Source organism: Coregonus clupeaformis, unplaced genomic scaffold (assembly GCF_020615455.1).
Source record: "Coregonus clupeaformis isolate EN_2021a unplaced genomic scaffold, ASM2061545v1 scaf0999, whole genome shotgun sequence".
Lineage (NCBI taxonomy): Eukaryota > Metazoa > Chordata > Actinopteri > Salmoniformes > Salmonidae > Coregonus > Coregonus clupeaformis.
In genome coordinates, this window is record NW_025534453.1 from 142,310 (window position 1) to 168,725 (window position 26,416).

The following is a 26,416-nucleotide window of genomic DNA, read 5'->3' on the forward strand; positions in this document are numbered from 1 at the left end:
AAATGACTAAAAGGTCCCTTCTTAAATGAAAGACAATTAAGAAGTGAGAGTAGACAAGTGAGGGAAATAAAAAGATAGAATGACAGGAAAAGACAACAGAGAGAAGGTGATAAATGAGGTTTATTGCTAGCACAAAGCAAAGGGGGAAACGCAACACGGTGCAGACAAACTTAACTTCTCTGGCATAGCGACTGCAGTGCGGACGGCACTGGCTGTGTGTCTGCCGTCTGCACTCTCTGACATCCATTCACCATCAACAGAGAAATGGACACAGACATTCAGACCTGGGCTCAAATACTATATGAAATAATTTCAAATACTTAAGCTGTGCTTGATTAAGCTTGTCTGTTGCAATGGCAAATCCCGCCCACCTGGCACTCTAGGCAGGCTGATCCCAGGTCTGCAGACATTCCATTATACAGTACAGTATAATGGAAGGTGCAGCTTTTTTATGATTAACACTTATGACTAACATCTACTCTGGTCATTTCTTTTTTCAAATTTTCTTGCCTGTTAATGCTCAGTGACCAGCTATATGACAGATGACATCTAAAATGGACACCTTCATGTAACAGCTTCTGGTTTCACCCAACTCATGCTATAAATCAGTAGCACTAAATGCCTCAATCTTTCTCAGGCATCAATATCCCTGGTTACTTTCTAGGGGGGGTTGGTGACTTGAGAGATCTGGCTGGGCTGGGGGACTTCATACGCCGAGGGGGGGTTGGGGACTTAGGGGTGGGGGTTGGGGATTTGGCGGTGGGGGTTGGGGATTTGGCGGTGGGGGTTGGGGATTTGGCGGTGGGGGTGGGGGACTTTAGGGATGGGGTGGGGGTCTGGGGGATGGGGGTTTGGGCAGGGGTAGGGGTCTTGGAGGCCAGGGGTGCAGGTGTAGCTCCTCTCCCTCCTATTTTGGGCTCGGGGGGGCTCTCGCCTTGCTTGTAGACGCTCACGGTGATCTCCACAAACTCGCCGCCATATTTGTTCCGTACGTTGATGCTGTACTTGCCGGAGTCCTCGGATGTGACGGCGGTGATGGTGAGGCTGGCAAACTTATTGGCCTCAAGCGTAATCTTGGCGTGCTCAGTGGAGACTACCTCATTTTCATTCTTGAACCAGGTGACCTCTGGACTGGGGTCACCCCAGACTGTGCAGGTCAGGCTCAGGGTCTGAAGGTGGACAGAGGGAGGTGGAGAGGAGAGAGTGAGAGTTCAGAGGTCAGAGAGATAGATCTCTTGAATATGCACTCAATTCTCAACGAGAGACCATGTGTTTTCAATACAATCACAATCTTATACAAGCATATGTCATCATGATATAACGTTTGTTCAGAGTGCATAGAATATCCCACCTTCTGCTCCATAATGGTGACCACATCTGGCAGACCACCAACCACTCTACCACGGTCTGAGGATTAGGAAAGTCAATTAGTACTTGTTGTCACGTAATCACTAGGCTAATATGTACTGTGTAAATATAGTATACTCACTCTTCTCAGCAAAGGCTGCAGCCCTGAAAGATAAAATAACAAAATAATGACATTGTTATAAATCAAAGACTTGGTGTATTACCAAAACATTTGGCAGTGTGTATACGATGAGGACAAATTCTTGCCTTATAAAACCTTTGGAACGTGTAATACTTTGATTGTTATTTTTGTGTTGTATTTTGCCAATATATATTTTGTTATAATAATAATTAGAACGACAAAATCCAAGAAGAAAAGCACAGCAATAAGTATCTTACTTGAGTCTCAGGTACTCCTCATGCATCGGTATACGCTATAAAAAGACAAATTGACATGGTTGACATGATAAGACATCATCTACAAAGACAAGTTAAGTGCAATTTAAAACAATCCTAGTGGGCAAAACTTCTGGTTATAATGACATCATTTCAACGTTGTGACATCGTTTTGCCGGCTGGGATTTTTTCTCTCGCAATGCTAACCTTGTCCGGAGAGGTCGAAAGAGCGAGTGTGGGACTTGGTGGCATCCATTATCTGGATGGAGTAGTGTCCCTTTTCCTTCTCTGATGGATCCCTGATCTGCATCCAGGCCATCTCAGCTGTGCCGGCGATCCTCATCTTCTCAGACGACGAGATCTTGCTATCCCTAAACGGATATGGTCAGGTTTATTCGTCTAAATTAAAACCCTGCATTTCGGTCATTCCACAGTTATATTTAAAGGATGTATACTTTAAGTTGAGGCAAGACCAACAGACAAATCTACCCTACAGTCTAAACTTAAATCCATTGAAACATAAAAATAGTATCTAGAAACATCCACTGATTGACATAGGTCAAAGTATGCCTTCAAATCTCATCTCCAAAATGGCTGCATACTGTGTAACCGGCCTGGCTTAGTGTGATGTAGATGATGAGATGTGCGTACTTGTGCAACCAGGCAGTCCTGATCTCCTCTGTGTAGTACTTCATGTAGCACTGGAGCCTGATGCCCTCTGGGGTACACTGAAGCACCAGCTCAGAGGCAGAAGACCCTGACAGGAAAAAGAGAGGCAAAGACTTCACAACCACACCAACACTAAGTAACTTCACAACCACACCAACACTAAGTACCTTCACAACCACACCAACATTAAGTACCTTCACAACCACACCAACACTAAGTACCTTCACAACCACACCAACACTAAGTACCTTCACAACCACACCAACACTAAGTACCTTCACAACCACACCAACACTAAGTACCTTCACAACCACACCAACACTAAGTACCTTCACAACAACAACAATGCATCAATATTTTTCCCAGCAAGTGTTTTGATACAAAGTACATACCAGCAATGTGAGCAATGGCGTTGATAATATCGTCAAACACTGCAAATCAAAAACAGAAGATTTGTAGAAAAAGGAATTCATTTTCAATAGGTCCTGATAAAGGAAATGATATTGTATAAATAATCAGATTATAGTTCATTTTCAATAGGTCCTGATAAAGGAAATGATATTGTATAAATAATCAGATTATAGTTCATTTTCAATAGGTCCTGATAAAGGAAATGATATTGTATAAATAATCAGATTATAGATCATGGATATCCTGGAGTAGGAATTTACCTTGGCCAGAAATGTCAAAGACAGAAGTGTCTTTCCCTCTGTCAAATCACTGAGTTTAGCTTTGTAATGGCCCTGGTCTTTTCTGGAGAACTGAATAAAAAAGGTACTATTTACTGAGATTATATTATAAAATCAGAAACATTTGGTAATATTTTAGATAGTATCGTCATCTTTAAAAATAAAAAAACGATACCGTGGTAAATTGAAAAAAACGGAGTTCCCTTGAGCAGTTGTATTCCTTGTGCAGTCATTGCTTTCAAGGTTTACAGCAGTAGTTACCAAGGAGATGGGGAGAGCAACAGATCCAGACATCACGTTAGGAGGGGTCTCCAGAACGATCTCCTCGTCATCCTTGAACCAGTGGAACACAGTCTCTTTCTTCACATTGGCAACCTGAGACACAAACACATACAGAATACAATCTGTCCCACAAATAAAGAAAGTCCCACACACGATATATGCTCCCAACAATTTAACGTGTAAACTGCAAAGCCCCAATGATTACAAATATATACACAGTTTCAACCTGAAGTAAATAGATATCTGTAACCACAATAACAAGTCCAAGAAAACGTGTTTGTTACCTTGCAGACGAGCAGAACAGTACAGTCGTCATCCACATGGTAGGAAAGGTACTCAGCAAAGTGGGGACCTAAACATTATGAGAAATATTTCATTTTGAAAACTATTATCACAATATAAAGTACATTTTAGCCATTTAGCAGACACTCTTATCCAGAGCAACTTACAGTAGTGAGTGCATGCATTTTTCATACTGATCCCCATGGGAATCGAACCCACAACCCTGGCGTTGCAAGTGCGATGCTTTGCCAACTAAGCCACACAAGACCAGTACAAACTGTATCTATAGCGCAATGTGAAATGTTGAAAATCAAACTAACAGACCAGATGATTACTAATGTATAATATCAAGACAACAAAGTCTTCACTTTCTTGTTGAAAAATTAAACATAAACTTTCATACTATCGATCAAATATGTGCCATCAATCATCTGTGTACTAGGATAGAATACCTTGTTTCCTGATGTGCTCTGACCTCTGGAACTCAGCCTCCTTCAAGGCAGCCTTGAACACTGAGAATAGAACACAACAATGTCACTACTGAACCTAATACCCAACCGCTTACACTCCAGCACCGTAGCTTTATGGTAAAGAAGAAAACGCTTACTATTATCATATGTATATCAGACTTTGGATCAAATACTATTTGAAATCTATCAAATCATTTTAGTGTTTGCTTTAGTCTACCTGGATTGCCAGATGGGCGGGATTTGTGGTTTTGATTGGCTATTCTATTGGTTCTATTGCACCAGGAAACTCAGTCAAGCCCAGATAAAGTATTTGAAATAATTTCGAATAGTATTTGAACCCAGGTCTGACGTACTGTATATTAAATCCCCTCTCACCATCTCCCACCAGGACCAGAGAGCTCTGGTTCTTGGCTCTGCCGTCATGGATCTGGACGGTGTAGGTGGCCTCGCTGGCCTTGGAGAAGTGATCCACAGTCATCTGGATCACCCCGGTATTCACGTCATGGCTGATCTTGTGGCTCTGCGGAACATACAAAATACATACCATAATTACATCATGCATGTTTTTTAATAACTATTACCTTTATGTTTCAATGTTTCATGTGATTGTGTCTCATGTTATTTGTTATGAATATTCACACTGCATAATTGCCCCTTGTGGGATAAATAAAATATTACTGAATTGAATTCACGCTCTCCGTAGCCGATGTGAGTAAGACTTTTAAGCAGGTCAACATTCACAAGGCCGCAGGGCCAGACGGATTACCAGGACGTGTACTCCGAGCATGTGCTGACCAACTGGCAAGTGTCTTCACTGACATTTTCAACATGTCCCTGACTGAGTCTGTAATACCAACATGTTTCAAGCAGACCACCATAGTCCCCGTGCCCAAGGACACTAAGATAACCTGCCTAAATGACTACCGACCCGTAGCACTGACGTCTGTAGCTATGAAGTGCTTTGAAAGGCTGGTCATGGCTCACATCAACACCATTATCACAGAAACCCTAGACCCACTCCAATTTGCATACCGCCCCAACAGATCCACAGATGATGCAATCTCTATTGCACTCCACACTGCCCTTTCCCACCTGGACAAGAGGAACACCTACGTGAGAATGCTATTCATTGACTACAGCTCAGCATTCAACACCATAGTGCCCTCAAAGCTCATCACTAAGCTAAGGATCCTGGGACTAAACACCTCCCTCTGCAACTGGATCCTGGACTTCCTGACGGGCCGCCCCCAGGTGGTAAGGGTAGGTAACAACACATCTGCCACACTGATCCTCAACACGGGGGCCCCTAAGGTGTGCGTGCTCAGTCCCCTCCTGTACTCCCTGTTCACCCATGACTGCATGGCCAGGCACGACTCAAACACCATCATTAAGTTTGCCGACGACACAACAGTGGTAGGCCTGATCACCGATGAGACAGCCTGTAGGGAGGTCAGAGACCTGGCCGTGTGGTGCCAGGATAACAACCTCTCCCTCAACGTGACCAAGACAAAAGGAGAGGATTGTGGACTACAGGAAAAAAAAGAGGACTGAGCACGCCACCATTCTCATCGACGGGGCTGTAGTGGAACAGGTTGTGGTCCTCTGTAGCTCAGCTGGTAGAGCACGGCGCTTGTAACGCCAAGGTAGTGGGTTCGATCCCCGGGACCACCCATACACAAAAAGAAATGTATGCACGCAGTCATGTAAGTCGCTTTGGATAAAAGCGTCTGCTAAATGGCATATTATTGAGAGCTTCAAGTTCCTTGGTGTCCACATCACCAACGAACTATCATGGTCCAAACACACCAAGACAGTCGTGAAGAGGCCACGACAAAGCCTATTCCCCCTCAGGAGACTGAAAAGATTTGGCATGGGTCCTCAGATCCTCAAAAAATTCTACAGCTGCACCATCGAGAGCACCCTGACTGGTTGCATCACCGCCTGGTATGGCAACTGCTTGGCCTCCGACCGCAAGGCACTACAGAGGTAGTGCGTACGCCCAGTACATCACTGGGGCCAAGCTTCCTGCCATCCAGGACCTCTATACCAGGCGGTGTCAGAGGAAGGCCCTCAAAATTGTCAAAGACTCCAGCCACCCTAGTCATAGACTGTTCTCTCTGCTACCGCACGGCAAGCGGTACCGGAGTGCCAAGTCTAGGTCCAAAAGACTTCTCAACAGCTTCTACCCCCAAGCCATAAGACTCCTGGACAGCTAATCATGGCTACCCGGACTATTTGCACTGCCCCCCACAACCCCACCCCCCACCCCATATTTTTACGCTGCTGCTACTCTGTTAATTATTTATGCATAGTCACTTTAACTCTACCCACATGTACATATTACTTCAGCTACCTCAACTAGCCGGTGCCCCCGCACATTGACTCCGCACTGGTGCCCCCCTGTATATATAGCCTCCCTACTGTTATTTTATTTTACTTCTGCTCTTTTTTTCTCAACAATTTTTTGTTGTTGTTTTATTTTACTTTTTATAAAAAATAAATGCACTGTTGGTTAAGGGCTGTAAGTAAGCATTTCACTGTAATGTCTGCACCTGTTGTATTCGGGCGCATGTGGCAAATAAAATTTGATTTGAATTCATCAGCGAAATTCAGAGTACAGAAAAAGGCATCATTCATTTTTCCCTGTTGTTTTGTTAACTGTCCTACATAGCACTCTTTTTATTTTCCCTTGATTAAAAGCAATGTTTGAGGTTGTCGGTTTGGCACCCACATCACTGCTGGTGACCTCCTTGTCGTTGACAATGAACCTATAGGTGACGGCGGGTGACATCTTGAGGCACTGCAGCCAGAAACGCACGTGGCCCTTCTCTAGAACCTCATAGTTCAGTTGGTGCTTCAGTGGGACAACTGGATGAAGAAACAAACAAATAAATGATCAATTCTCAAGGGATATTTGTTGTGGTATTGTGAGAAGATTCTATGTGACACTTCATGCCTGACAAAGATGCATATTGAAGCATAATACTCACTTGGATGTCTGATGTTATAGCTGAGTTCCAGCATGGTGTTCAGGGCTGCAAGATCAATTCAAGAATGAAGAATATAGGTATACATTTCAACAAGAAACATATCTATATTTTTTAATCTGAATCTAGGGGCATATATAAACCTACCATCCTCTGTCACGGGTGTGGCTAGAGAAACTCCATCAGTGTCAGTCACAACCACAGAGAACGCACCCAAATCACTCACGTCTGGGTCGACAAAAGTCAGCTTAGAACTGGAAAAGAAATAAATGTTGAAACAAATGATGTTGACAAAAGTATTTAGTATGGTTGTGTGGTCAATAAAGACATAAAAACACACTTACTGTTTGCCCTTAGTTTCTATGGCAACTCTTGGACAGTCACCGATTTCTTTGTAGTTCTTAGACCAAGCAAAGCTGGAGGTCTCAGAAATCTCACAGGCCTCGAATGACAGGAAAATATCACCAGTGTCCTCATCCACTCCACACTGGATCTCCTGGGTGCCTTAACACAAGAAAACAGACAAAATAATAACCTTTATTGCTGAGCGGTAGAGAGGAAATTTTACATATTATGCATTAGCAAAACTGTTCAAACCAAAAAGCTAATGAAAATCCTACTCAAAAACCAATGGAGGAGTGTATGCCATATGTTCCTATACCAAAACGGTTCAAACACAAATCACTCACACAAATCCAACATGCTATATCAGACTGAAGTTGTCATATACAGTATATGTCATACAGTTGTCGTATAGGTGTCATATAGCTGTCACATAAGTGTTATTACCTGGCAGAGCCTTGGCAACCACTGGCTCAGACGTCTGGGAGGCCTTTCCTACGCCCTCAGCGTTGACAGCCTTCACTTTGAATGTATACTCTGCTCCTGCCTCCAGACCAGTCACCTATACAGCGCCAACAAATCATTACATCAATTAAACATCGCAATGAACATTACATTGTTTATTATAGACTGAATCCTAACTTGAGTTACATGAGCACAACATGACACTTAATGAACCTTTCTATACCAAAACATGATTCAAACTAAATATTTGAGTTTTACGCACACATATTACAAGTTAAGAGTCAATTTACAAACTCTGCAGAGATGATCTGAACCCTCATGTCCTGTGTGCTCATGTGGCCTACATACTCTAGTTGGTTGTTTACCTGCAGATAACGGTGGCCAATAGCCTCTTCATTCAGGGGGTGGTAGTGATGGCCCTTCTTGGCCATCTCCACGATGTATCCAGTGACGGCACTGGCGCCAGTGTAGACAGGGGCCTTCCACAGGATGACCAGGGAGTCACCTCTGACCTCACTGAAGGCCAAGTCATAAGCAGGACCTAAAGGTCAAAGGTCAAACAGTAACTTTTGCACAATCTCAGCCTGCCCGTAATTGGAACATTATTCAAATTAAAACAACTTAATTAAAAATTAAATAAGTAACAGGGACATGATACAGTACCACGATACTAATGATCAAAAATACTCATAATAAGATGGTTCCTTTACTTTACCTGGTACTACTATAGTCCAGGCCTCACACTTCAGAGGAGCGCTAGGAGCAGAGGGCACGCCCACACCTGCCAGGTTCCCAGCCTGGACCTTAAACTCGTAGAAGGTTCCCTCCGTCAGACCGTCAACCTGAAGAGAAGGGTAATGAGACAGGGATCCAAATATATCTAATATTTTCAACAGTGTTGCTACAAGTAGCTGCATATTTGCTATTGATTTTGAATGGCAAAGTTTTATTATAGATCTAATCTATTATTTAGATGCAAAGGGAAGAGTACATACTGTTCACACTATCAACAATACAGTTATTAAACCATTATGTATGAAGAACCAAACCTATTTATCCTAATCAGATCCCAATTCTGACACCACGTGACGTACCGTGTAGGTCCTGGTCTTGGTGGGGGCAGAGTTGACCTCCTTCCAGGCCAGGCTGTCTGCATCACGCTTGTCGACGTAGTAGGCGTTGATCTTGGAGCCACCGCAGTGCTTGGGGCTCTTCCAGGCAATGATCATGGAGGCTCCGTCACAGCTCAGCATGGTGATGCCATGAGGTGCACTGGGTGTCGCTGTGGCACAGAGTCACACAGGTAAATTCAGAATACCTTTCCATCATGTAAAATTGATGTGAAAATTCACGGAATTATCAAAAGTGGCACATAAAGCACTCTGACAAGAGTTCAGTGCACAGATACAGCAAAAGTGGGGGAAGGGACAGTGAATAAGTCTGGTGGTGAACCTGTTCAGGAGCAGAACTGTGCATTAAAACACCCCTAGATAACAGAACAACTCAATACATACCATACTCCACTCCCCTCTCTAGATGAAACAATAAAATCATTCATATTTAGCATTGGACAAAGGAAAATAGTCAAAGTTAAATATTGATAGTAAGGCAATACTGCTTGCTCTTTGGGGGTCTAGTTCAGGTTACTGTAAAGCACTTTATGTGACAACTGTTGGTGTAAAAATGGCTTGATAAATACAGTTGTATTCATTGATTGCAATCCTGCGTTTCTTATACGCCAATATTCTATTGATACTTACTGAGGGCGGGCTCCACAGCAATAGGAGTAGATTCCTGGGACTCATCACTGAGGCCATAGACGTTGACAGCCTGGACACGGAACACATAGGTCTCCCCCGGGGTCAGTCCATGGACCACAAACCTAAAACAGGGGAATTAAACATGATCATCTACACTTCTTGAATTGAAGGTAGTATTGCTGACTCTAAGACCTGGACAATATATAGGTGTCAGGATTTTGCCAAATCAGTGGCTCGTTTGCAAGGATTTTATTTCTGGATTATTCTCAAGAAGGACAGAGGACTGTCACACTACATTCACTGTCCCATCTCCATTAATAATATATCTAATATTAAATCACTGCAGTAGTTTCAATAGATAACTAGTAGACAAATGTATATGTTTAAATGGCTACCTGGTGTGCTTGTAGGGCTTGTGGTTGCATGGGGGCCCAGGCCTTGGATCCCACCAAAGAGGCATCTATGTAGTAGCCCATGAGGTGGTTGGGGTGTTTGGGGGGTCCCACTGCACGAACACAGGAGGACTTGGTGCTTCCTGGTGGCAACCACCTGACCAGGAGCGGAGGAACACCTACACAGGCAAAACTCATGCATGTTGGGGACTGGAGATACTGAATTGATGTATCATTACTACACAGTAAGTGAGTATAAGTGCTTAGGAGTTAGAAATACACACATATCTTCAAAATAAATCTTCAAATAAATGATCGTCATCATTTATAAAACACCTTCATTCAAGATGGGAAAAATAATGCATTTCTCATTATGCATAACATACCCGATGTGACGTGATCTTGGTGCGATGTTATGAGGATATACATAAGAATAAAGAACAATGAACACAATAACCACTCTGTTAACCTGCGGACTATATTCTACAACACATACCTTCAGCAAGGGGTGACAGAGGCATTCTTAACAGTTGTGATACATGATGTCATGCATCTTTCATGTAGGAGTTCGTGTCAGACAAGAGGGTACCATTATCAATCATGTATATTGTGGGACTAAACTTATTTTGTGATTGTGACTTTAGGGTGAGGATACTGTCGATTTGATGACTTAATCATGCCCATCATCCTTCGTAGTTAGTTTCTCCAAAATACGAACAGGGGTGAAAGACCGATTTGTGATTGTGACATTACAGGAGTGTGATAGTCACATGACATAAATCTCAGTGCGTTTACAATAAGGGATAAACGTTGGGCTTTACATTGTACATACCAACAGGCCGCTCACTACCTGAAACATATGTTAAACAGAGTCTCATTTATCAAATTAGAATTGGAAGGATTCCTTGACTGTCACTGTTTGTAAATGCATTTTGTGTGTATGTGTGTGTGTACCCGTCTGTGTGTGTGTGTGTGTGTGTGCGTGTGTACCCGTCTGTGTGTGTGTATATGTGTGTGTGTGTACCCGTCTGTGTGTGTGTACCCGTCTCCGTGTGTGTGTGTGGTGTGTGCTAAACCCCACTCTTACCATGCTCATCCACCTTTTCGATGGGATCTGTAGGCTCAGAGGCCTCGCTGGCTCCGTACAAGTTCTCTGAATACACACGGAACTGGTACTTTTTCCCGGCTTCCAAATCGAAAACGGGTAGCGAGGGGACTGCAGTTTCACTGCTGTGTTGATCCTCTGCAGCCCCAGTGCCTGCCATGGACTAGCGGATATTTGGGATGGGAGGGCAAATGAAAGGTAAAGCCTTCTACAATGTCGAATCACTAATCTAATTAGTAAAATGCCTTTAGCTACCTGCCAGCTGTTATTTCTTCAATCTTTCAAAACTCTTACTGCACTTTAGACAGATTGGAAGTTGTGAAAAGATAAATGGACTGTCTAATCTATTACAGTTCCTGTACTGAGTGATCTACATAGATGGGAAAGGGAATGGAGCAGCCACACACACCTTCTCAATGAGGTACCACAGTGGTGCCCGTCCACGAGGGCTGGGGGGTTTCCAGCTCAGCACGATATATGATTTGAATATCTCTGAGGCATGCACATCTGTAGGCTCTCCCGGCAATGTAACGTAACCTACATTGGGATTGAATGGCATTGAACAATACTTCATTATTTGATCATTAATAAATACATTTGGGGTTAATTTAGTATTGATTATTATGGAATTACATTTGGGGTTAGTTTAGATCGTTTTAGTTACAACGTTAGCGTCAAGAGTTAGATAATGGGTTAAACATTATACAACACAAGGATGACGTTTGGATATGAAAGATTAAGGGTATAAGGAATAAGGAAAATAAATGTAATCTACTCATGTTAAATCTACGTTTAAAAAGCTGGCTGTTTAGTTGCCTATTTAATATGATGCCCAGTGGTGTCAATTAAGTTGCTTAGAAAATTAGTTTTTATTCATTCTTACTATGAAGAAACGTTTAGAAATTAATATGACTACTATCATTAGAGTTGTTGCTATGTCAATTCCAAAGTCCAATCGAAAAGCTGGAGGTGAGCAGGAAGCGCAAGGGTTTATTGATTAATAATGATGAGACACTCAGGGGAGAAATCCTTCTCGTTTAAGGTACTGAGAACACATGTATTTATGTGTACATATATTCATGTGTATAGTATTGTATATTGTAAGGGCTTTTGCCGATACAATATATTTAACAGGTATTTGCTTTGATGGATATTGGTCAGTTATGGAAAGTTATGGATATGTCAATTTTAATGCTGTTTGGAAGGTTCATTTGTTATCCAGTGTTTTTGTTTAATAGATGGGAGGAATAGAATAGACTGAACACAGTATTTTGGTCCGTTACCATTGCTGGCATACTTTACCTTCCAGGTCATCATCTTTAATCACTATTTCATGTTTCCCATCCAGTTTAATCACTGTTACAACAGAGGAAAAAACAGAAAGGCCATTTATGACACAAAGGTGCATCTGCTGGCTGATATTCCACCAAAAATATCGTTACAAAAGTTTCTTTGAGTATGCACTCAAGAAGACATCATGAGTGTGTGTGGTTATGTACCTTGCAGTCTTTCTCTCTCAGCTGGGTCCAGGGCAGTCACCTTGTCAGACTCGCGGGATGGTCTGCTGATCCCGGCACTGTTGACAGCCCTGACCCGGAAGTGGTAGGCGTGACCCACGCTCAGGCCGTGCACGGGGTATTTACAGATCTGCACTGGGGCGTCGTTACACTGGGACCAGGTAGCACTACAGACTCACGTCTGTACAGGAGGAGAGGAATTACATCATAAACCATAGAATGTATTGATGTGTGGAAGTGCTGTCCTGAATGGACATCAAGCAATGAGAATATACTAGGTCAGCAATACTGCAGATGTTTGTAATTCCATCAGTCATTTATCTATAAATCTAATTTGCATGCCTTCGTCACAAGACTTTGCTTGGCTCTGTAAGATCCGGTAGCTTCACAAAATCAATTGCTCTACCAGATTAGATGTGAAACATCATGTGATCGTGAAAAACCACGTTTCTAACAATCATTCCACTGTCATACACTCTCAATGGCCATCCTGTATATATTTACATCTTCTAATAACTACAATCAAATCTGCTTTATTGACATATGTTGGAGATTCTGTACGGGAGAGTCTAACATAATGTCCTAAATTACTCAAACTGACTTGTCCCACAAAGTATCCAGTGATGGCAGCCTCGTTGGTGGTGTTGGGGGGTTTCAGGCAACCAGGACGTAGTCCGAGTTGATGTCAAATGCCTTGACGCTGATTGGTGCACCAGGTGCTCCAGCCACAGAGCGAGCAGCATCTGGGAATAAGGAAGAGATTAAGGAAACAAGGTGGGAAGGTAGGGAATAAGGAGACAAAGTGGGAATACTGTATAAGTCACTTGGGTTAACACATGCAAATATGTATGGAATTACAAACTGAATACAGTATGTAAAATGCCTAGAGCATATATTTGTGTTGAGTCAGGCCTGAAGTTTAAAGGGCCCGTGGGAACTGTGTCATTTATCACTACATGTTTCTTAACAATAAACCTAAAACCTGGTATTGTTTCTAATGTATAGCATTATAGTAAACATTCTTTCCTTTCTACTGTATAACATGAAATAGTATTTCTCTAATATAAATATGTTGTTTCTACACTCTTAGAAAAAAGGGTTCCAAAAGGGTTCTTCCCCATTCAACAACCATTTTTGGTTCCAGGTAGAACCGCGTTCGGTTCCAGGTGGAACCCTTTTGGGTTCCATGTAGAACCCTCTACAAAGGGTTCTACATGGAACCCAAAAGGGTTCTACCTGGAACCCAAAATGGTTCTACCTGCAACCAAAAAGGGTTCTTCAAAGAGTTCTCCTATGGGGACAGCCGAAGAACCGTTTAAGGTTCTAGATAGCACCTTTTTATCTAAGAGTGTATGCTGCTTTATTGTGAAATTATAATATTATCATTTAATTATAAGTCCATATGACTTTACCTTTCACAAACAGGTAGGCGCTGTGCTCGGTGGTGCCGTCCCTTCGTCCACATCGGAGGGTGTACAGACCCTCATCATCCTTGGCCAGGTGGGGCAAAGTCAAAGTGGCAGCGCCCCCACCAACCTTAATCTCAGCCAACTTCCCTGCCTTCAGCAGTTTATCTGATCAACAACAGAGACGGAAAAACAACAATTTATCTAGTAGTTCGTTGTTGTTGAGAGTTGACCGTAAGAACATGGATAGCATCTGTAGAATGTTTACAAAAACTGTTGCTTCATTCTATGTCATACTGTAATCTGTAGGGCTGCGCTGTATTGAGATGTGCTGTGAATTAAGATGCACTGTGCTTTTTACACGATGTGCTGTATGGCTCTCCTGTGTTGTCCTGTACTGTGATGATGTCCCATTGAGTTATGTTCACTCGCTCACCGTCTCTGTACCACTGGGCCAGTGGTGGTACGTTGGGCAGGTCAGGAACCACCACCATGGTACACACCAGACTGATGGAGCCTCCCTCTGTTCCGAACGACACTCCAAACCTATCCAGCATGGTGATCTCCAGCTTACTGTGGTGAATCACAGTCAGGTGGGGCACTGAGGAGAAGACAAAGACAACACATGCTAATATATTAGTAAACCAATAATATCCTATAGTACTTACTTTGATCTGTGTTAACCAAACATCTAAACAACATATACCTACAGTGCATTCGGAAAGTATTCAGACCCCTTGACTTTTTCCACATTTTGTTATGTTACAGCCTTATTCTAAAATTGATAAAATCCCCCTCCCCCCTCATCAATCTACACACAATACCCCCAAAAAATAGGTTTTTATAAATTTTTGCTAATTTATAAAAAATATAAAAAACAGAAATATCACATTTACATAAGTATTCAGACCCTTTACTCAGTACTTAGTTGAAGCACCTTTGGCAGCGATTACAGCCTTGAGTCTTCTTCGGTATGACGCTACATGCTTGGCACACCTGTATTTGGGGAGTTTCTCCCATTCTTCTCTGCAGATCCTCTCAAGCTCTGTCAGGTTGGATGGGGAGCGTTGCTGCACAGCTATTTTCAGGTCTCTCCAGAGATGTTTGATCGGGTTCAAGTCCGGGCTCTGGCTGGGCCACTCAAGGACATTCAGAGACTTGTCCCGAAGCCACTCCTGCGTTGTCTTGGCTGTGTGCTTAGGGTTGTTGTCCTATTGGAAGGTGAACCGTCGCCCCAGTCTGAGGTCCTGAGTGCTCTGGAGCAGGTTTTCATCAAGGATCTCTCTGTACTTTGCTCCGTTCATCTTTCCCTCGATCCTGACTAGTCTCCCAGTCCCTGCCGCTGAAAAACATCCCCACAGCAAGATGCTGCCACCACTACGCTTCACCGTAGAGATGGTGCCAGGTTTCCTCCAGACGTGACGCTTGGCATTCAGGCCAAAGAGTTCAATCTTGGTTTCATCAGACCAGAGAATCTTGTTTATCATGTTCTGAGAGTCTTTAGGTGCCTTTTGGCAAACTCCAAGCAGGCTGTCATGTGCCTTTTACTGAGGAATGGCTTCCGTCTGGCCACTCTACCATAAAGGCCTGATTAGTGGAGGGCTGCAGAGACGGTTGTCCTTCTGGAAGGTTCTCCCATCTCCACAGAGGAACTCTGGAGCTCTCTCAGAGTGACCATCAGGTTCTTGGTCACCTCCCAGACCAAGGCGTTCTTCCCCAATTGCTCAGTTTGGCTGGGCGGCCAGCTCTAGGAAGAGTCTTGGTGGTTCCAAACTTCTTTCATTTAAGAATGATGGAGGCCACTGTGTTCTTGGGGACCGTAAATGCTGCAGAAATGTTTTGGTACCCTTCCCCAGATCTGTGCCTCGACACAAAACTGTCTCGGAGCTCTACGGACAATTCCTTCGACCTCATGGCTTGGTTTTTGCTCTGACATGTGTGCCTTTCCAAATCATGTCCAATCAATTGAATTCACCACAGGTGGACTCCAATCAAGTTGTAGAAACATCTCAAGGATGATCAAGGGAAACAGGATGCACCTGAGCTCAATGTTGAGTCTCATAACAAAGGATCTGAATACTTATGTAAATAAGCTAGTTCTGTTTTTTATTTTTAATAAATTTGCGAACATTTCTAAAAACCAGTTTTTGCTTTGTCATTATGGGTATTGCGGTTAGATTGATGAGGGAAAAAAATATTTAATCCATTTTAGAATAAGGCTGTAATGTAACAACATGTGGAAAAAGCCAAGGGGTCTGAATATTTTCCGAATGCACTGTAGGTATATGTTGTTTAAGTGTTTGGTTAACACAGATCAAAGTAAGTACTGAAGAAATGTTAGTGTGATACGTAAACAAACCAACCTAGCACAATCCAAAATTATCATGGTTGATGTGTCAGTAAATGTTTGTTGTATTGTAACATTGTAAGGTCATTCAGTGTGTGTTGAATAGAAGTCTCCCCTTGTTTTCATTCGTTGACTGGCTCAGGGTTGGAACAACACAAAACCACACTCACAGTAGTTTCCAGTGCTTATCAGGCCACTTAGACAGAGACTGTTATTTGTGGCCTCTGATCTCAAGCAAAGCCTGCCATGTCTGGGCCCCATTCCAGCAGCACTGGGCTGGTTCTCCACCCACCCTCCTCCTCAATCCACTCTTTCCTCTCACCTTGACCAACAAGCTGGCAGGACCCATGGGCTCCTCCTGCTGGTCCTAAGAGGAATACAAATATTTTGTTGAAATGGAAGAAGGAACATTACTTTCAAAAATGAAAACCTTCATTCAGATTCATGTGCTATGGGTGTTTGTTGCTTTGGAGATTGACATTTGAGGGCACTTTTAATAGCAGTGCAAATACAGTTGAAGTCGGAAGTTTACATACACCTTAGCCTAATACATTTAAACTCAGTTTTTCACAATTACTGACATTTAATCCTAGTAAAAATGCCCTGTCTTAGGTCAGTTAGGATCACCACTTTATTTTAAGAATGTGAAATGTCAGAATAATAGTAGAGAGAATGATTTATTTCAGTTTTATTTCTTTCATCACATTCCCAGTGGGTCAGAAGTTTACATACACTCAATTAGTATTTGGTAGCATTGCCTTTAAATTGTTTAACTTGGGTCAAACGTTTCGCGTAGTCTTCCACAAGCTTCCCACAATAAGTTGGGTGAATTTTGGCCCATTCCTCCTGACAGAGCAGGTGTAACTGAGTCAGGTTTGTAGGCCTCCTTGCTCGCACATTCTTTTTCAGTTCTGCCCACAAATTTTCTATAGGATTGAGGTCAGGGCTCTGTGATGGCCACTCCAATACCTTGACTTTGTTGTCCTTAAGGCATTTTGCCACAACTTTGGAAGTATGCTTGGGGTCATTGTCCATTTGGAAGACCCATTTGTGACCAAGCCTTAACTTCCTGACTGATGTCTTGAGATGTTGCTTCAATATATCCACATAATTTTCCTCCCTCATGATGCCATCTATTTTGTGAAGTGCACCAGTCCCTCCTGCAGCAAAGCACCCCCACAGCATGATGCTGCCACCCCGTGCTTCACGGTTGGGATGGTGTTCTTCGGCTTGCAAGCACCCCCCTTTTTCCTCCAAACATAACGATGGTCATTATGGCCAAACAGTTCTATTTTTGTTTCATCAGACCAGAGGACATTTCTCCAAAAAGTCCCCATGTGCAGTTGCAAACCGTAGTCTGGCTTTTTTTATGGCGGTTTTGGAGCAGTGGCTTCTTCCTTGCTGAGCGGCCTTTCAGGTTATGAAGATATAGGATTCGTTTTACTGTGGATATAGATACTTTTGTACCTGTTTCCTACAGCATCTTCACAAGGTCCTTTGCTGTTGTTCTGGGATTGATTTGCACTTTTCGCACCAAAGTACGTTCATCTCTAGGAGACAGAACGCGTCTCTTTCCTGAGCGGTATGACGGCTGCGTGGTCCCATGGTGTTTATACTTGCGTACTATTGTTTGTACAGATGAATGTGGTACCTTCAGGCATTTGGAAATTGCTCCCAAGGATGAACCAGACTTGTGGAGGTCTACAATGATTTTTCTGAAGTCTTGGCTGATTTCTTTTGATTTTCCCATGATGTCAAGCAAAGAGGCACTGAGTTTGAAGGTAGGCCTTGAAATACATCCACAGGTACACCTCAATTGACTCAAATGATGTCAATTAGCCTATCGAAGCTTCTAAAGCCATGACATCATTTTCTGGAATATTTCAAGCTGTTTAAAGACACAGTCAACTTAGTGTATGTAAACTTCTGACCCACTGGAATTGTGATACATTGAATTATAAGTGAAATAATCTGTCTGTAAACAATTGTTGGGAAAATTACTATGGTCATGCACAAAGTAGATGTCCTAACCGACTTGCCAAAACTATAGATTGTTAATAAGAAATGTGTGTAGTGGTTGAAAAACAAGTTTTAATGACTCCAACATAAATGTATGTAAACTTCCAACTTCAACTGTACTTCCATTACTTTAGTGCAAATACTTAAATGACACAGAGAGAGAGAGAGAGAGAGAGAGAGAGAGAGAGAGAGAGAGAGAGGAGAGAGAGGAGAGAGAGACTCACTCTTGACAGTGACAGAGGCCTTGCTGGTAGTTGAGCTATGGGTGTTTGTTGCCACAGCGCTTTGTACTCAGCAGTATCACTCACCACACACCTAAAGTGAAGGAAATTAGATATTAGTATATTATGATTTCATAGCTCAAATAAATGGTACATGTGTATTGTGTTGTTCATTATCACTGTTTATACAACGGGTGGGTCTAATCCTGAATGCTGATTGGTTAAACACTGTTAATGTCGCAGGGATTTATTGGCATTGTGTTAAATGACCTCAGGACTGTGTAACATCCAAGAAATGTATTTTGTTCAAAACATCCTCCCCTTCACCTTCATGCCTTTTTAAAGGACGACTTTTAATCCCAGTCAAATGTTTGACGACATTAATGTGTAGAAGGAGACATTGCGTTTTAGAAAGTGATCTCTCATGGCTTGAGAGCGCCAACGAACAGAAGGCGACGTTCTGAGCGCGGCAGAAGGCGTTAAGAAGGCGGCACATCGTAAGGAGAGACATTCGAAGGAGAAACCGAGGGTGAGAATAGAAGAGGAGAAATGTGACCTTCCCCCTGGAAGTACTATTTTAAAGACGATCCTTTTTCCATTTTCCCAGCTGGGGTGATATGGATCTCAGGCTGTTTCTTTCCACTCTCACTCTCTTTCTCTTCAAATATTATCAAGAAAACGTATTGATTAAGGGTGGAAAAGAAAGACGTTTGAAAGAGAGCGTGTTGGCGGAGGAGTGGGGAAGGGCTAACTTAAACGAGCGTTCTCCTTTTTTGACCCAGTAACGTAATGACGTCGCAGAAGAGATTCAGTGCAGAGAGCGAGAGGGGGGAGGAGGAATGAATGGATCGAATGACACGGAGGTCAGCACTTCGGTATGAACAGCTGAGGCGTCTTGAAGATGAGAGCCGGGAGGGCCAGTGACATGCAGGCTGTCTTTAGAGGCGGAGCTGGCTTTAGACTAAATAGGAAATGCAACAACCCCCTCCTCCCTTCAGTTTCACTGGGGTGCCATTCACTTTCACTGGCAACAGGGAACAGCCAAGGGGGACAATGGGTACTGCCTGACAACAAGTGGAAAAACAACACCTGTTCATAGGAGAACAAGGCAAGTGACAATTTCATTTGACGTCAGTAAGTTCAAGAAATGAAACACAATTTGATGTATGTTATAATGATTTAAAAAACTACAGTATGTGAGTTGAATTTCGGTCCTTAATCGAGTTGAAATGAACCCGAACTTGACCTTGGTCAAATTAAACCAATTAACATGAAAAGAGACAGCGAAATAGAGTGAGGTACAGTACCTGCTAATAATCAGACTGTGTACTCCATACTTGCTCTCAATCTTGTACTTTCCTGGGGCACTCAGTGGGTCAACAGGTTTCCCTCCCTTATACCTGAAAATACAAGGCATCAAGTTAGTAAGTGGGTTCTTTTACACCGTAGTATTGATGGAATTGTCTATACTGACGTGTTTTTAATACATCTGCTATGTGACATATAACTAATATGGCATAATATTGACATAACTAATATGTTAGTATATTTGACATTAATTCAATGGTTAAACGTCACTATTTTGACAAATTCTAATGAGATCGTGTTGACAGTAAACATAAACAAAATATGTAGCCTAAATATCTGTGAAGTCCCTCCAAAAAAAGACTGAAATGTGCAGAGACATTTCTAGCATTATACAAGACCAAGGTGCTGGCTGTTAAAGCAGAGACGGTGTAATTGGTGCTAATGTGATCATTAACATGGTGCTAATGAAACCAATAAAGTGAGGAAACCTCACTAAAGAGCTACGTCTCCAATAGACACCATAATGGAGGATAGTCACTCATATGAGGCCTACGTCTCCTTGATCGAATAGTATTGTTGATGACCAGCCAAGTACTGTCCCAGAGGACAAATCTGGTTGATATGATGTCATTATAACCAGTTTACAACCACAACTGCAGGTAAATGCTAATTAAAAGTGCATTCTAATCCATCATAGGTAAATGTCGCTAAATTGGCTGTAATTAGTTGCTAATTTGTTGGTAAAACATGTCACATCTCAAAGACTGCATGGCTAATCATAGTAGTTACTAGATGCATACACAATATGTAAACTAATACATAATGAAGTACAACAGTAGTCCAATAAGAGGTAAGCGCTCCTAACCATTTGACAATAGGCCTGGGGTGACCGCCTACAGTGCAGAACAGCTTGACAGGAGTCTTCTCCCACACGGTGTGGGGCCTCAGAGCCACCAGGAAGTCAGGGGCTTTGTCCGTCTCTGTACTCAACGTCACCTTCTTGTGCATCATCTCCTGCACCTGAGGAGAGGCGGCATAGGTTGCATTAGCAAATGAGGGGGAACCTTTCCTCCAGCAGTGATAAGGTTAGTACAGGTAGAAATAGGATATCATATAAACTATAGACAACAAGCTATCAAATATTACATATCTGTTTAACTGGGGTATTTGCAAATCACAGGGTTAGCAGCACTGTACATAACATGATCCTTCCACAATCCAGTGTATTACCTCTCTCTTAATCGCAATATTCTCCACTTGGGTCTTCGTGGCCACTCTCATCCTGTGGAGCTCCTTCTGAATTGAAGCCAGTCCTTTCCCAACATGACTAGACACTCGCTGGTACTCCTCTATCTCATCGGCGCTCCTACACACATATTCCACAGCAGGAAAGATAAGAATTGATATACCGGTACAATATACAGTGCTGTGTTTTATTAAAAAACAACAGACGAACACTTCAATATATTGTCCAGTATTAGGTCAGATAGGTCCGTTATTAACATCTAATCAACACATCCTGTATAACAGGGTTCCACAACTTGCGGATTGTTTCTGACTGTGGTTCATATTCCCTTACACCTAAAACAGCATGACATATCGGCCCTGTCCAGAAACAACCCCTAGCCCCTTCCCCTAGGCACTTCATGTAGACCTGAAAGAATTTCATCAGTAGTTAATTCAGTAGTTCAATCTTAGCTGGGTGGAGATTTTGCCATATTGCTTACACCTATCCAATCCTTTCAGATCTACACAAGTGTCTAGGGGTAAGGGCTAGGGGTTGTTTCTGTACTAGACAAATGTAGCTGGGAGACACTGTCCTATTGGACCCACCTCTGCCTGAACGCCGGCACTGTATAGGCTGGTTCAGCCATAGCCTCTGTGTCGTGGGTGTGCTGCACCTGGTTCACTGACCTAGAGCTTGATTTCCTGTGGAGAGAGAGCGGTCGTTAGAGTCATTAGAACAGGAAGATAAACAAACACTTAGTACTGTGATTTTAAAATGTGAAAAACTATTGCAGAATATATTTCATATAAAAAAACAAAAGGGATATAAAAGATAATAAAGCAATTAATTAAGTGGTTTTCACCTAGATAGTGAGATCATTGGTATTGGACAAAAGTTCAAGGGAAACTCTACCACTTTTCAAGCTCATTTTCAATATCTCCAGCACAATACCAGTGTCAACCTATGTGAAAATGGCGCATTTCTACGTTTTGTAGAAAAATATATAAAGTTAAAAATGTCTACCCGATGATATCATCAAACGTTAAACCTTTAAAAACAGTGATTTTCAAACACTATGAGATTCGTGGTGACGTGGGGAGAAAGAAAATACCCTCCCTTGGGCTAGAAACTCGTTGCAGGTTTAGAAAATCCGTTTTTTACTTTAAATCCTACCCTGTGATGTCACAGAGAACCATTGTTTTTTGTACCTTTCTTCTTCTCTTTTTAACCACAGATCATAGAAATGTGCTGTTTTCACATATATGGACACTGGTTTCGTGCTGTAAATGATGAACAGGAGATTGAAAAGTTGCAGAATTACCCGTTAATTTCGTATCAAATATAACTAGTAAAGAGTCCAGAAACTGGATTGTTTTTTCTTGATGGGTTGGGGTCTAGAACATGGTTCAGCATATGTTTCAGGCACAGTGAAGCAGTGGCATGCACACTAGTCTATGACATAAGACATGGGTTGCATAACAACATCAACGTCACGACCTGCTATGACCCGGTCAATAGGTCCCAACACTTTGGCTTCTGCTTGCAGCGTGACAAATTCTGAGTTTGAGGATTCATTGGGTACAGTTCCATTTGCCCACCCCCACTTCAGCTCACCAAAGACTCCTATAACATTGGAATTGCAGTTTGAAATACAGCGGATGGCGTAACCACCAAAGGGTTGTGGTGGTCTGAGCTTTAGGATGCAGTGCTACTAAGGAGCGTTAAAGCAACATCTAGTGGGCTGCTATGACCCATACGACCCTAAAACAAGGCAAAATCCATTGCCACAAGCCGCATAGCATCAGCATGGGGTGGGGGACATTTGAAGTTGGAGACCATCTCTTGTCCACTCCACTTCCCTCTACACCAGCACTATGTACATCCATACTATTGTACTCCAGCTACTGTATTGCCAAAAAAAAACTGCATTCTATAGTGCTGCAGGTGAGCAGTAACACTAATCCCCTACCTTGAAGAGTGCTCCTTGACAACATGCTTAGTAGTGTGAGAGCTGTGATGGCTGACGTGGCTCACATGCTTCTTCTGATTAAAATGCATGACTTTGGTAGCCATGGCTGGAACACTTCAAAAGAAACCTGGTCACAATACCAGGTAGGAGAGGGAGGAGGGAGGGGTAAAGGAAATTGATTTGTTTACCTTTACTTCACATGCAACTGGACATTGGAGATTGTTTGCTGTGTTAATGGGGTTTTCAACATTAACATCAATGTTTTTTGCATTATCAGACAGAATAATGACTTCCCCTTAAGTGCTTTCACGCTGCTATTGTCAACTATAGTTGTCAACTATCTACGGTTTATGAGAATCTGCAAAGCCTTAGTCCTATCCATGTAGAAGGCAATTCAGGACATGAATATTCCCTGTTATTATCAACTTTTCATATAATTAATGACAACATAGCCTAACTGCAGTGTGCATACTTATAGGCACACAGGATATCTCTGTCTTTGAAGGCCTTACAAAATGGCTGTCAAAGGACTGATATGCAATGGTTATTATTTCTCCCATAAACTCCAAATACTTTACCAGAGAATTTATCTTTCACATTTCCTGCCTTGCATACAAATTATATCATATTTATCCCTCAAATGACATGTTCAGGCATGACTTTATGGTTTAACAGGGGCCATTAATGTGGCCTCCACATAGCACCATATCAACAGGGGTCAGCCCCTCAAATGTTTCACCTTACAGTGAGCACAGCTCATCTATGAATAGCTGAAAGAAGTCTGAAGGCGAATGCACTGGAGAAATATAGTCAAAAGCTACAGAAGAAAATTAGTAGCCTGCACCTTCGGCTGAATGTAGGACAATACTCATTGGGAAATAAATTGGCCAGGTCATCAACATACTAATCAATCAATATATTCATTATTCAACTGCCTCTAAATAAATTAAATACTCAACTTTTTATGTACCCTCCCTTTACAGTACACTATCCAGATTTCCAGGATGTGTCTTAGGTATATACAATCATTAGTTAGGTAGCCTACATCATCTACTATGAACCAAAATGACGCACCCAACAAAATAGGGTCAGCGACCTCTTCATTCAAAGGCATGCCATTAGCGTACAGTGAAAGTATAACAGCCTACAGATAAATTCCAAAACAACCCCTTATCCCTCACTGGAGACAAATTATCTATCCACAAAACAACTCCAGACATGTAAATATGTCAATCTCTTAGCCTACATGTATGACAACATATATGACCATTATCAACGTTAATGTACTGGAAATATAAAGTTCCCCTCAAATAAAAATGTCGGACTTATAACGACCCACTCAATTTAATTATGATAAAATAACGAAACGCGACTCACCCCTTGAGATTAAAACAGCGCAAAGCGGTAGCAGACGAGCCTGATGCCGCTTGGGAGGCACTTGCTGATGGTAACAAAAATATTACCCTCTCACTCAAGGAATGGCTTTCCCCTACCACCCCATGTATGGATGCACTTATGACTATATATAGCATTTACCAACATTTTCTGACCCATTCAACACTTTCTGTCAAAGTTGACGAGGGCAGGTGGCTGTTGAAACGGTCAAATAATTAACACAAATATTTGCGTCAATTTCGTCGATATTATTGTAGATTTTTCAACAGGTTATTTGTTGGATAGACTGTTTTTCCTTGCAAAAGATTCGTGAATTTTTATTTTGTCAATAATGTAATAGGCATATAAAAATGTGTTTTAGCCTATTTTTTGTTTTCGATAAGATGACAACAGAATGTATAAATCGAATGGAGAGCTCTCTTGAAGGTGATTTGCTCACTCCTACTTCAATTCGTTTGACCAATTTCCTAATAATTATTTTCTCTCTACAAACTGACACTCTTAACTGTCATTATCTGCAACAGTAGTTGAATTTGACGTGATTTCTTTCCTGTGTGATATTAACACTGTTAAGCTTATGATACCTTTTTAGGGTTCTCAAGATTGCCTCCCACCCAGGTCCAAACACTTGCCAGCAGCTATTTTTAACCAGAGATTAAATTCAGAAACAGTGATACCCTCACCGCTTACAGTAAGTGGACTACTGTAACCCTACAACTATTTTGATCGACATCTTTCTATTTTTAAAATGCTAAAATAAAATAGCTTGAATTACACCTGATATGACTTAGCAGATAAACTTTCAAGAAGCACCCATGTGCAAAATCTACAGTCATTTTCAATATGGTGCGATTTTCATAAATGCTTTATAAACACAGGTGTTGCCAACTTTTTGATAGATGTTAGTTAAAATCATAGTGCAGGTGCAGTGAATTATGGGACAAGCCTACTCCTGGGCTGAAAAGCATTGTCAAGGCAAATCTCCTTTGAAAGTGCTTTCTTAGTAAATTAATATACGTAATCTGGGTCTGCAGCACATTGAACAATTACCCAGATCGTGATGTAAATCAACCTCAATACAATACATTGCAGATTAGAATGTTCCCTAAATATACAATGTCACGATTTGACACCTGAGCTGAGACCTGCATAGGAGAGACTTTGAATTTATCTGAAAAATGTTGGCTGTCATGATTTGAAGCTAGAATCCTTAATTGTAACAATAACAAAGTGGTTGCCCCGCCTTTGTTTTGGCAAAAGCTGAGGGTTGGGCCTGGAGAAATGTAACCACTCAAATTCATAGACAGAGCTATGGATGCAAGGACTGACCATCCATGATATCAAAATAATAGTTTTAACCATGTTTTGAGGCTGTACAGTGTTTGTTTACATTTATGTTGTTTACAAACATTGCCATAAAATAAGCTAATATTTGGGGTTCTGATGGGGCACAACAGTTAATCAAAGCTCATCAGGCATATACACTGAGTATACCAAACATTAGGAACACCTTCCTAATACTGAGTTGACGCCAATGCATCCCACAGTTGTGTCAAGTTGGCTGGATGTCCTTTGGGTGGTGGACCATTCTTGATACACATAGAAAGCTTTTGAGCGTGCAAAAACTATCAGCGTTGCAGTTCTTGACACACTCAAAACCGGTGCACCTGTTAGCACCTATTACCACACCCAGTTCAAAGGCACTTACATTTGTTTGTCTTGCCCATTCACCCTCTGAATGGCACACATACACAATCCATGTCTCAATTGTCTCAAGGCTTAAAAATCATTTTGTAACCTGTCTCCTCCCCTTCATCTAA

The 26,416-nt window shown here is 42.0% G+C and overlaps 1 protein-coding gene across 1 annotated transcript; it reads right to left on the bottom strand.

Annotated features, from left to right (window-relative positions):
* Positions 1 to 102: 102 nt before the first annotated feature.
* Positions 103 to 24,659, bottom strand: LOC121561288 (myomesin-2). Its single transcript, XM_045217299.1, is given in 45 exon segments — positions 103 to 1,169; positions 1,352 to 1,407; positions 1,490 to 1,512; positions 1,747 to 1,767; positions 1,769 to 1,781; positions 1,951 to 2,114; positions 2,395 to 2,500; positions 2,805 to 2,843; positions 3,084 to 3,126; positions 3,129 to 3,173; positions 3,363 to 3,476; positions 3,668 to 3,735; positions 4,118 to 4,177; positions 4,511 to 4,655; positions 6,867 to 7,003; positions 7,126 to 7,170; positions 7,270 to 7,376; positions 7,467 to 7,626; positions 7,912 to 8,026; positions 8,295 to 8,470; positions 8,645 to 8,771; positions 9,024 to 9,211; positions 9,444 to 9,461; positions 9,690 to 9,811; positions 10,085 to 10,116; positions 10,118 to 10,222; positions 10,224 to 10,291; positions 11,163 to 11,282; positions 11,285 to 11,339; positions 11,596 to 11,723; positions 12,489 to 12,542; positions 12,686 to 12,884; positions 13,305 to 13,360; positions 13,363 to 13,446; positions 14,116 to 14,277; positions 14,546 to 14,710; positions 16,779 to 16,823; positions 18,700 to 18,760; positions 18,763 to 18,790; positions 20,004 to 20,096; positions 20,870 to 21,024; positions 21,235 to 21,370; positions 21,838 to 21,933; positions 23,202 to 23,328; positions 24,579 to 24,659. Coding segments are annotated over 44 exon segments (4,554 nt in total). The 5' UTR covers positions 23,306 to 23,328; positions 24,579 to 24,659; the 3' UTR covers positions 103 to 653.
* Between the last annotated feature and the right edge of the window lie 1,757 nt (positions 24,660 to 26,416).